This window comes from Littorina saxatilis, unplaced genomic scaffold (genome assembly GCF_037325665.1).
Source record: "Littorina saxatilis isolate snail1 unplaced genomic scaffold, US_GU_Lsax_2.0 scaffold_326, whole genome shotgun sequence".
NCBI lineage: Eukaryota > Metazoa > Mollusca > Gastropoda > Littorinimorpha > Littorinidae > Littorina > Littorina saxatilis.
In genome coordinates, this window is record NW_027128567.1 from 42,501 (window position 1) to 55,000 (window position 12,500).

Genomic DNA, 12,500 nt, shown 5'->3' on the forward strand with positions numbered 1-12,500 from the left:
TTCTGCAGTATTACCTGGCACCTGGCAACGTTAATGTCATGTCAAAACCGTCAGTGTAGAGAACGGCAGAGAATGAGGCAGACAACCCCGTGTGGTCAGTTACGGTCAAGGACATGGCGACACTGGTGTTGGGCATCAGGAACAGCCAGGCCTGGAGGCCAAGAGTTGACCAGCTGGTGTTCACGTGTCCAGAAAGACTGTTGTTTGACAGGCGAACGTCAGATTCTGAACAAATGACGATGGTATTACCAAAAGTGCTTTGGATGTGTGAAGTAATAAGGAAATAAATTAACGTAATCAAGAACTCTCAATTTCCACCCATCCGATCCCGGGGCTGCGCACCACCCGGTTGGGTGGGACCCAGTTTCGCTTCGTGCACCTACCTCAGCCCGGGTTTCCTAGCAACTTTGAGAATACGTTTTCTTTGTATAATACACACTCGCTCTATCCCATGAGAAACCCCACCAGCCTCCCTCTTCCCCACAATGGGCGCTACTGACCTACACAGTGGCCAAGGGCAGTCTCTAGCCCTGTGAAGGTGCAGTTGTCATAGCAACTAGGACATGTTTCTTCTAGATACCCCCCCCCCACCACCACCCTAAGAAAAACACACCAAAAATGTAAAGAAATTGAACCAAGGTATAGTACATATATACCCTCACCCCTTCCGTTGTCCTCCCAGGCCCTCCCTCACGAACAGTCATTATACTAACCTATGCAGTGGTCAAGACTGGGTGCAATCCCCGTAGAGGTCCAGGTGCCGGCCGGGCAAGCCAGACAGACCGACGCTCTTTCACTGGGTTGGTAGTGGCCTGGTGGACAGGGCTGACACGGGGCAAACCCATTGGGTGACGTGTGACCCGCCGTACACACCTCTGTGCCACAAAGATTGATGGAATACATTTAATGAACAAACGGCTCAAAGAATCCAATAATAAAGGAAACAAATACTGCAAGACAAGAAAGTCTAAAAAAAAAAAGGGGGGGGGGGGGGGGGGTGGGCAGAAAGAGGAAATGAAAGAAAAACAAGGCCCCAAAAACAACAACAACAAAAAACAAGCACGACAGGGCTGACATGAAGCACTTGTTAACTGAGCCTAAACGGTAATATCGCAGAAAGAACGTATAATTTGGAAACAAACACCTCTGATTAGAGAAAGACAGCATAATAAAGACAACAAACACCTCTTCTTTTTAAGAGATACTGCTATCCGAGACCGATCCGATGACAGAAAGACAATATCGTACGGACTACAGACACCTTCATCTTGACAGTGAGGGAAGTATTGAAGCATAGCAACAATCAATCAATCAATGAGGCTTATATCGCGCATATTCCGTGGGTACAGTTCTAGGCGCTCAGCAGTGATGCCGTGTGAGATGAAATTTTATACGGCCAGTAATTGCAGCCATTTCGGCGCATATTTACCTTTCACGGCCTATTATTCCAAGTCACACGGGTATAGGTAGACAATTATTAACTGTGCCAAAGCAATTTTGCCAGGAAAGACCCTTTTGTCAATCGTGGGATCTTTAACGTGCACACCCAATGTAGTGTACACGGGGGGGGGGGGGGGGGGGGAGTTCGGACACCGAAGAGAGTCTGCACACAAAGTTGACTCTGAAATAAATTTCCGCCGAACCTGGGATCGAACTCACGCTGACAGCGGCCAACTGTATACAAATCCAGCGCGCTACCAACTGAGCTATATCCCCGCCAACAAAGACCTCACCTTGTTATGTCCCAAATATACTCTAGTTCTGGGGACAGAAAAGCCAAGTTCTTCTTCTTCGTTCATGGGCTTAGACTCCCACGTTCACTCATGTTTTTAGCACGAGTGGATTTTTACGTGCATGGCCATTTTACCCCGTCATTCAGGCAGCATACGCCAATTTTGGGAGGCATGCTGGGTATTTTCGTGTTTCTATGACCCACCGAACTCTGACATGGATTACAGGATCTTTTCCGTGCGCACTTGGTCTTGTGCTTGCGTGAACACACAAAGTGACTAACTTGCAGGTCTGCATAAATTGACCTGGGAGATCGGAAACCACCAGGCGGCAGCGACCGGGATTCGAATTCACGACCCCCCGATTAGGAGACCGACGTCTTACCACCACGCCACTGCGCCCGTCAGAAAAGCCAAGTTAGCATAGGACCTCACCTTGACACTGAGTGACGTGCTGACTGGCCGTGGTGGGTGTGGACCATCCCGGGGGGCAGGGCGTGCATGACGCGGCGTTGTCCAGCCCCGTGTAACTGCCCACCTCACACGGCCGGCACTGGCTGGAGTTGACCGCCAGGTACCAGCCCGCACCACACCCCGCTGGGCAGAGACACTTAAAGTAAAACTTCAATATCTAATAATTATTGTGTACGATTTTTTTCCGAAATACCGACCGACCCCCCGCTGCCTTTCGGGAAGGAGAAGTGTACAGTTGACGTTGCAGCTACATTCTCTCGGCCACTCGACATGCTAAGAAACTAAACTTAGCAAAACAATTATTTCGCACCGTAATTCAAACATTAATGTCTATGTCATTGATTTCCTTCCAACTTTCTACGATATTAAAGGTCGTCCACTTGACTATCTGGTACACCTTTCGGATTAAAGAGCTCCTTCACATGGATCACGTGACCGTCGCTCAAGTAAGGGTACCTCCAACATCGACAGAAGGGACCAAATAAAAATCGACGAAAAATCGTAATATGCAAAGCTTAACAACTTTTACATGTATACGAGAAGAAAGTCAAATCAATGTTCTACTCATAAAATATTGTTTTGTTTAGCTAGCTTGCGTATTTCGTGTGTTATGCTAATCCTATTGATGCAGATGTTGATCGTATGAGTGGTTAAATACGGGAGAATTTGCATCAATTGTAAGGGGTGCCATGACAAAAAGGGCTGTATTTCAGCAGCTACATGGTGGATTGTTTTGACACTTTCACATTATTATGGCTGCGTAGTATCAATACTTGGAGTAACATTTCAGATTGGTACAAACCACAAGAGAAGGAGGTGGTGGTGACGGTGGCCTGGAAGAATCTACTCGGTGGACAATCAGCTGTGGTTGTCGGGTACCCTATCCCGCTCCTGTCGGTGGTCAAATTGGCGATATTGAACAACCCTCCGTCGGCGTCCGTTTGCAACTTGCTGTATATAGTCTGCGACAAGCTGGAATAGTCCTGCAGAAGCACATTAAAACATGCAATACAAAAATCAACCATAGAAATCCAGATTACGACCTCCCACCCTTCAAAACAAAGCAACACGAAACCTACCAAAAACAACAACAACAACAACAACAACAAAACCAACACCAAGAACAACAACAACAACAACAACAACAACAGAAAGACAAACTGATCAAACAAAAGTGTGTGCGTTCTCGAGCCGGTAACTGTGCGTGTGTATGTTCATATGTGCTTGTGCGTGTGTGTGTGTGTGTGTGTGTGTGTGTGTGTGTGTGTGTGTGTGTGTGTGTTTGTGTGTGCGTCTGTGTCTGTGTGCGTGCATGTGTGCCTGTAAATGTATTTCTCTCTGCTTTTGACTTTGCATCAGTCCGAAAAAACCATAAAAGAAACCAATTATTACCTGATACGCCTGCTGAGGAGACTTGGTTCCTTCCTCATAGTCTATGGCGATTTCAAATGTGATCAAAATGTAGTGAGACGTTGCTTGTCTCTTCGCTCTCAGTATTGCTGACGTGGCTTGGGTCAATCCGTTTAACATTTCGTCCACAGATCTTTTCTTCTTTTTATCTGAGTTAGATCCACATGTGACCTATAAAACAAAACGAGTAGATGACCACACCATTAACGTTGGAAATGCAAAATAACACAGAGTTAAAACGGATGTTTAAATGTCAGGTTACCCAATATTCTACGTAAAAGTCTCGATACGCAAGAAAACAACACCAACAAGAATACGAACAACAAGAACAAGAACACAAATACAAACAACAAATACAACAACATTTTTGCATTTTTCACGTCTTGCAGGACCCCGTGAACCAGCATAATTAACAGATCCACGGTGAAGGCCATACGTTTTGTTGGGGGGGGGGGGGGGCGTGAACTTCCGGTTATATAACAAGTGGACACGTTAGTACACCATGGATTGCTAAAACCGACTGATCAACACACCACGAACGTCATAACCTAGCTGCAAACAATTACAACCTCATTGAAACGTTCTCACAGAAAATTAGCACATGCTAAAACTGCGCGTGAAATATGTTTTACCGTTTCCGATTTTCTTTGTGTCTCGCAGAGCGACAAGTTCACAATAATTTGCAGGTTAGAAAAAAAATGATGTAATGCTTCATTTGACGCGATTGTGGAGACACTTTTCCAGATCGTTCTCCAAAAAAACTGTGGAAACCGGAAATGTGTGGTCCCTAGAGACAAATGGAAAAGTCGAAACTTATAATCGCGGCCACCATTCGCTCAGTCCCAAACCATAATGCAAGTCGTGAATTCATGCGTGATCATTGAAAACCTAGATAATGAAGCATGTAAGGGAGATGTATGTCATTCTCATAGTGGTATAAGTGACCTTAAAAAAACAGCATGATAAGAGCCTGACAGGTATATTTATAAAAAAAAAATAAAAAAAAATAAAAAAAAAATTGCATCAACCTCCACGTTCTGCGGCGCGCACGACGGCACATTGACGCAGGCATCTTTCCAGGTGGAGTTACTGAGGCGTGAAATGAAGCTGTCGCGGAGCCCGTCAAGGTTGGCTTGGCAGGACCCCGTGTAGTAAAACATGTCCGACAGCAGCCGTACCCGTCCTGGCCGTACCCTCACTGAAAGAAAGACGACAGAGATACACAATGACATGGAGAGTGTTGCATTGCAGTTTTACTCAGGAGAAATCCAAAGACTGGCTCTTAAAGGTACTGAACTTGTCAAATCCAGGTGCACGGAGCCCCTGGGGCTCTTAGTCATACCTCAGGCAGCTATCCGTCAGAAAAACTACCAAGTTTCATTGACTTGCACCCAAAGAGTCAAGAACTGCGATTGTTTTACGAATTAATTTCGTACTCGGACCCGGCTGGTCTTGACCTATTTTTTTATCTAAATTTAGATCAGGTAGATCACCACATCATGCACAAAAAGACACGTCACTAGCAAACTATGTCAGACATCATCATGAGTTTATGTAAAACAAAATGGAGGCCGGAATCACTCAAGTTGAATCGAACTCCGACCAAACACCACGTAATAACTAGGTTAATTTATGCACTCGCGTGAACAAGAAACTGTCGAGCTTCACAGATGTCGTCGTTGGGTAGTTTTGGGTTTGTTTTACTACCATAGGAGGATTTTTGAACTGTAAATGCACTCAGCTGCAACAAAAACGCAAAACGAAGGCTGTGAGCTGCACTGTGCCTTTAACACGACAACAATAATCTTAAACATGTCTCCCTCCATCTTGTAACCTCTTTTTGGTTTTGTGCTGTATTTGCTTTTGCTTTTTGTTTTTCTCAGTGTGTGTTGTCCCGATGAAGACTCCATAGGCGAATAATTGACTCTGTCTTTGTCTGTGCTGTCCCGGTGTTGGTGAGTACCGATTCCTTTTGTTTGTCAACTTTGTTTATCTCACCCACATGCGCAGTCATCTTGTTGTTTACATTTTAAACAAATGAGACAGAGCGCTATTTAAAGATCTGATTAACAAAGGGAAGTGAGCGCTCTAAGAAAGGAGGTGCCAGGTGACAGGTTCCGCATAACTCTCACTTACTCTAATACACACGTCGTATTCATTTAGAGCGCTTACTTCCCTTGTATATCAGATCCTAATGGGACATTATGTGACTTCTCCAAGTTCAGTTGTTTCTTATGTATGCATTTTTATAATTTAGAGTATTCCCCCTTTGGAGAAACTTCTACCAAAGATGGTCTTAGACTAGAAAGCGAGATGGCCGTAGACCTGTACTGTATTACATCTACTTCAATTCTCACTGAAATGTACGTTTAAAAACAACAACACGTGGACAAGTCTTATCCGTCGAAGAAAATGTTCCATATAAATTTACTCATTTTCATACACAATGAATGTTATTGTTATTGTTAATTATATTGTCATTGTATTCGGTACTATGTCATTAAATGGTACGATATTATATTGTATTGTATTGTATTGTATTGCATTGTATTGTATTGCTTTGTTTTGTATTGTATTACATTATACTGTAATTCATTTTATCTTACTACATTGTATTGTAATGTATTGCAGTGTATTGCAGTGTAGTGTATTGTATTGTATTGTATTGTATTGTATTGCATTGTATTACATTGCATTGCAGTGTATTGAATTACATTGCATTGCTTAGTAATGTATTGCATTGCTTTGCATTGCATTGTATTGTATTGTATTGTTTTGTATTGCTATCTATCATATCGTAGTGCACTGCCTCATATCACATTGCATTATAATATATTACCAATACAGTCTGGCGCAACGCCGGGTACCCAGTAAGCATTGGAATTGGTGCACAGAAAACGGCCATCCGTTTGGGCGGGAACATCCCATGACGCCTCGCATGACATCAGACAGTACTTGCCAAAGTCAGCCAGGTAACACGCCAATGCTCCGTTCCTTGGTGGTGCTAGGGCTGAGCAGTTGTTCTCTGTCGATGCAAAATCACATTCATATCACTGTCAATAAATGATCACATTCAATGTCCAAGTACAATATCAGGTTATGAAAAAGCGCGGTTACAGACCAATGCTATATTCCTTGGAGGTGCCTGGGCTGAGCGGTTGTTCCCTGTTAATACATAATCACATTTATAGCTCTGTCAATGAATGATGATGATAATTAGTTTTAACGTCCTCTTAGAACCATTTGGCCTATCTTGGGACAGGTAGAGTCAATGAATGACTACATTCAGTTTCCATGTGAAATATCAGTTGATAAAAGAAGCGCGTGTGAACATATCATAGCTGAAATCTTTGAATTGAAAGAGAAACTAACAAGATAACATGCAAAGATGCTGTCCCCACACACACCAACAAAACCAGGCAAAAAAGGGTTGAAGTAACACGGATACATTGGCTAAACAAAAAGTAACTCACCTCGACATGCTGGCTTTCCCAGCTGAGGGTTGGGCCATTCCCATTCCATTGTAGGGGGGTAGGTGCTGTCGTCTCTCTCACACGTGATGTTGGTAGAGCCAATCAAAGGATAGCCGTGGGAGCAGTCCAAGGTGCACGAGGCCCCGTGAACGTAGCCGTTAGAACAGTTATACGTCATCAAGGTGCGAGTTCTGTTGGCAAGTTCAAGGTCGGGAGAACTGCAGGTCAAGGCTGTCGACAGAAACAGTGTACATTTGAACAACATGTACAAATACATATGCAGATAAATGTGAGCTTGGGAACGACAGTTACGGTACACATGCACTCTTGTGCATCCGTGTGAACTCGTGGTACCTCTATACTATCGGGGATCCATTAAGGTTTCCGAGACTGAGTTTCATTTCTATTGAATTGGTCTCGCGGAATAGCCGATTCTAAAATTTGCATAGGTAAAACGATTGTTTTTTTAGTACAAGTCTCTGGAGTAAATTTTGTGATTAATGTTTTTGTGAACAAGAAACAATTGACAGGTGGCTTTGTTCTATCTCCTTTTTTCCCTCCGCCGCGATGTAAAGTTGAATAGTTGAAGGTGACGTTAGGCACTAACTAAAGAAAGTGGGGCTGCCTGACACCCCTCGAGTTGAATGGGTTAATCTTGTGACACCGGCGCACAGGATGTGAACGCTAAAACTGTGCTTTTGCTTGGAATCTTTGAGGGAAGAGGACGTGTATTTGGTGCGGCGTGTTTTTAATGCCGTTGTGTGACATGTCTGTCACGGCCGGAAATCTTTCCGGAATGTGAGGATTCTTTTGCTGGTAGGTTAAAACAATTTTCTTTCTGTAAATGGGTAGGCGGTGAAAAGGATAGTATGCTGCTTGGGGGGAGGATTTATTTGAATGTTCAAGTAGATTGTTTTGTGAGTTGGAATGGTGGGGAAGATTTTTGTGTGTGAATGCTTTAGAAGACCGTTGTTTGAGAGAACGGTATATGTATTGTAGGCATGTTATTTGGTAGGAATGATGTGTTTTGTTGTTTAACGAGTTAGCTTGTGGTAGTTGAAATTGTTGATTTGTTTACGTATGCTTACGGCGTGCATTCTGTGGTTTGCAGGATGTCGGAGCGTGCGACGGGGTTCTGTTTTAGTTATGTCTTTTCTTTTTAGTTAGGTCTTTTCTTTTTAGTTAGGTCTTTTCTTTTTTAGAGGGGTTTAGTTAGGTCTTTTTCTTTTTTTAGTGGGTCGTAGATTTGTTTTTATAGACTAGGTTTTGTTAGTGAAGAGTAGTTAGATTTAGTGGAGAGATTTTGGTCAGATTTTGTTAGAGTTTTTGTAGATTTGTTTTTTTTTAAAGAATTGTTTTTTATTTAGGTTGTTTTTTTAGATTTCGTTTGTTTTAAATTAGAGTCTCATTGTGGTTGTTTTTTTTTTGGGATTAAAGTTGAGAGTGAGGATTTAGAGTAGAGTGTAGTTTGGGGAAAGGATTTGGTGTGTTTTAAAGGGTATTTTTAGGGAAAGAATGTAGTTTTAGAATGAAGAGTGAGAATATTGTTTTTTTTTAAAGTTGATTAGTCCTATACAGTGAAAGTTGTATTTGAAGATAAACCCCCGTTATCCCACATTTTCCCCATTTCATCGTATGGAATAAAAGAACCTGGGTAATATAACTTGTGTCGTCTGCTTTAGTGTTTGAGTTCAGTACGAAAGAGGAAAGTAGATTGGCGCACGGTTACATAAATGTCATGTAGATATTCATTTGAGCCATGCATATTCAGGTAAAAATGCATTTCAGCGCAATTAATCTGTGTTAAGGCCAAAAAAAATAATAGGTGTGGTTACGGTAACATAGCCAAAAATAATAGGGTAGGTAGGTAGGCAATCACTTTTTTTTTTGTTTTTACTTTTTTTTCTAATGTGTACAAATTAAACCTACTTGACAGGGAAATAAGTGTGCGACTCGGGCGCTTTCGCTTTCATTGCGTTTTCTGCACTCGTTTACTTGTTTTTTTTTGTATTTTTTTGACAAATGTAATAAAAAGTTATAGGGTCGGCCCCAAAAAATAGGGTAGGTCGGGTTACCGTAACCACACCTATTTTTTTTTTAGGCCTAATATGTAATATACAAAGTTCTATAAATGCATGCTAGTTTGAATTGTATTTATGTAGTGTAAATTCATACACATATTCATTTAAGAAATGCAAATTAACGTAAATCAATAAGGTACAGGTCATTTTTACGGTAAGCGGCCATTTTTAAAATGCGCTGTCTTCAAGCACACTCACACAATATTTCAAATTGTAAAATACACGTAATTCTCAATATCCGTGAATATAAATCAAAACAGAAGAAAAAAACTACTAGCAAAGAAAACAGTGAGAAGGTGTTGTACCTATTTCTTTTGCACAATACTTAAATTAGATGAAGGTGATTCTAAACACACAAAGGAAAAGCTCGATAATGTGTCATAGCGTTTTTTGTTATTGTACAACAGATCTATGAATATGTCATTTCTCAAAGAAGAAGAAGAAGAAGAAGAAGAAGAAGAAGAAGAAGAAGAAGAAGAAGAAAGGCAGACAGACAGACAGACAGACAGAAAGAAAGAAAGAAAGAAAGGCAGACAGACAGACAGACAGACAGATAGACAGACATAAAGAAAGAAAGAAAGAAAGAAAGAAAGGCAGACAGACAGACAGACAGACAGACAGAAAGAAAGAAAGAAAGAAAGAAAGGCAGACAGACAGACAGACAGACAGACAGACAGAAAGAAAGAAAGAAAGACAGACAGACAGACAGACAGAAAGAAAGAAAGAAAGAAAGGCAGACAGACAGACAGACATAAAGAAAGAAAGAAAGAAAGGCAGACAGACAGACAGAAAGAAAGAAAGGCAGACAGACAGACAGAAAGAAAGAAAGAAAGAAAGGCAGACAGACAGACATAAAGAAAGAAAGAAAGGCAGACAGACAGACAGACAGACAGACAGACAGACAGAAAGAAAGAAAGAAAGAAAGACAGACAGACAGAAAGAAAGAAAGAAAGAAAAAGAAAGAAAGAAAGGCAGACAGACAGACAGACAGACAGACATAAAGAAAGAAAGAAAGAAAGAAAGGCAGACAGACAGACAGACAGAAAGAAAGAAAGAAAGGCAGACAGACAGACAGACAGACAGAAAGAAAGAAAGAAAGAAAGGCAGACAGACAGACAGACAGACAGACAGACAGAAAGAAAGAAAGAAAGAAAGAAAGAAAGGCAGACAGACAGACAGACAGACAGACATAAAGAAAGAAAGAAAGAAAGAAAGGCAGACAGACAGACAGACAGACAGACAGACAGACAGAAAGAAAGAAAGAAAGAAAGACAGACAGGCAGACAGACAGACAGACAGGACAACACGAAAGAAATTAAGAAAGACATTTACTCATCACTGTGACCGTAAACGAACAGTTGGCCGAGTTGCTGGAATCATCACTGGCGACATACGTCACACGTGTCACGCCCACAGGAAATGACGACCCGGAAATGACGTCACTAATCAAGGTGACGGGGCCAGCAGAATTGTCGGTGACCGCCGGATCGTTGAATGTTGCGAGGGTAGACTGCCCCTTACGCGATGCGTACACTTCCACATTGTCATGACACGGCGTGTCAGTGAAAGAGGGAGCCACGGCATCTGTAGAGAGTAAAGGAGCGATAATTATTGTAATATAAAAAATAATATTTTTAAGATTATACAACGCAATCGTGATACAGTTATCCATGGAGAATGGAAGAGCTTAGATGATACACCAAAGTGATACCATAAGATGTTTGGCGGGTTGTTGACATAACAACTTTTGTGTCGGTCCGAGGGGGATCATATCTTCTTGTCTGTTTAGTCTGTATCGACCGAGGCCGCTGGTCGAAGTTGATAACAAGTCGCTTAAGGCGAAAATACAACATTTAGTCAAGTAGCTGTCGAACTCACAGAATGAAACTGAACGCAATGCCATTTTTCAGCAAGACCGTATACTCGTAGCATCGTCAGTCCACCCGCTCATGACAAAGGCAGTGAAATTGACACGAAGAGTGGGGTAGTAGTTGCGCTGAGAAGGATAGCACGCTTTTCTGTACCACTCTTCGTTTTAACTTTCTGAGCGTGTTTTTAATCCAAACATATCATATCTATATGTTTTTGGAATCAGGAACCAACAAGGAATAAGATGACAGTGTTTTTAAATTGATTTCGACAATTTAATTTTGGTTATAATGTTTATATTTTTAATTTTCAGAGCTTGTTTTTAATCCAAATATAACATATTTATATGTTTTTAGAATCAGAAAATAATGAAGAATAAGATGAACGTAAATTCGGATCGTTTTATAAAAAAATATTTTTTTTTACAATTTTCAGATTTGTAATGACCAAAGTCATTAATACATTTTTAAGCCACCAAGCTGAAATGCAATAACGAAGTCCGGCCTTCGTCGAAGATTGCTTGGCCAAAATTTCAATCAATTTGATTGAAAAATGAGGGTGTGACAGTGCCGCCTCAACTTTTACAAAAAGCCGGATATGACGTCATCAAAGAAATTTATCGAAAAAAAGAAAAAAAGTTCGGGGATATCAATCCCAGCAACTCTCATGTAAAATTGCATAAAGATCGGTTCAGTAGTTTAGTCTGAATCACTCTACACACACACACGCACATACAGACACACACACACATACTAACACTCACACACACACACACACACACATACACACACACACACATACACACACACACATACACCACGACCCTCGTTTCGATTCCCCCTCTATGTTAAAACATTTAGTCAAAACTTGACTAAATGTAAAAATGAAACAGAAGTGCGATTAGACTGGTGAATTTAAGATAATGCATAAAGGTAAAACAGCGCTGTATCTATAGGGGAAGGGTGGGGATCGTGAGGGCTTCCGGATTCCAGCCCCTGTACCCCTGCCACATGTTGGAAGCAATTTAGCCCATCCTTGTCACAAACTAGGTCCGTGTTTGTTGGTTGGGGAGAGAAGGAGCGATTACATCATAGTTATGATACATTTTACGTCAAGTTAAGGGAAAGTCGCCAATCCCGGAACAGTCGGCCAACTTGGAACACCTCAATATGCGATCAACGGAGAACAATTCATGAACAATTGTTTTGCAGAAATGTCCAGTGACATTCCTTGATATTATTCCAGCAAAAAAAATGACTACCGCGGCAAAACAAAAACAAATTACGTTTTTTAAACTTTTCTTCCTTCTTCTTCTTATTTCTACCGTCTACAATTCGTATTATTACTCTTTATCTACATACGTTCACGTAAAATGTTGATTGCTGTGATAAACCTTCAAAGATTCGCAATAACTTGAACGGAAAAAAAATTTTGAAACGTCACGTGTATCCAACAGAAAAACG

General features: G+C 41.4%; 1 protein-coding gene across 2 annotated transcripts in view; it reads right to left on the reverse strand.

Annotated features, from left to right (window-relative positions):
• LOC138956917 (sushi, von Willebrand factor type A, EGF and pentraxin domain-containing protein 1-like) overlaps positions 1 to 12,500 on the reverse strand; it is a 62,028-nt gene that overhangs the window by 17,806 nt on the left and 31,722 nt on the right. The window contains exons 13-21 of one of the 2 annotated variants that reach the window (XM_070328125.1): positions 10,501 to 10,752; positions 7,088 to 7,318; positions 6,454 to 6,639; positions 4,643 to 4,812; positions 3,597 to 3,785; positions 3,007 to 3,187; positions 2,166 to 2,327; positions 714 to 875; positions 15 to 225 (exon numbers count right to left, since the gene is read on the reverse strand). In XM_070328125.1, coding sequence (XP_070184226.1) covers positions 15 to 225; positions 714 to 875; positions 2,166 to 2,327; positions 3,007 to 3,187; positions 3,597 to 3,785; positions 4,643 to 4,812; positions 6,454 to 6,639; positions 7,088 to 7,318; positions 10,501 to 10,752 — 1,744 coding nt within the window. The remainder of the gene's footprint in view (positions 1 to 14; positions 226 to 713; positions 876 to 2,165; positions 2,328 to 3,006; positions 3,188 to 3,596; positions 3,786 to 4,642; positions 4,813 to 6,453; positions 6,640 to 7,087; positions 7,319 to 10,500; positions 10,753 to 12,500) is intronic. The other variant, XM_070328126.1, reaches the window with a different exon arrangement.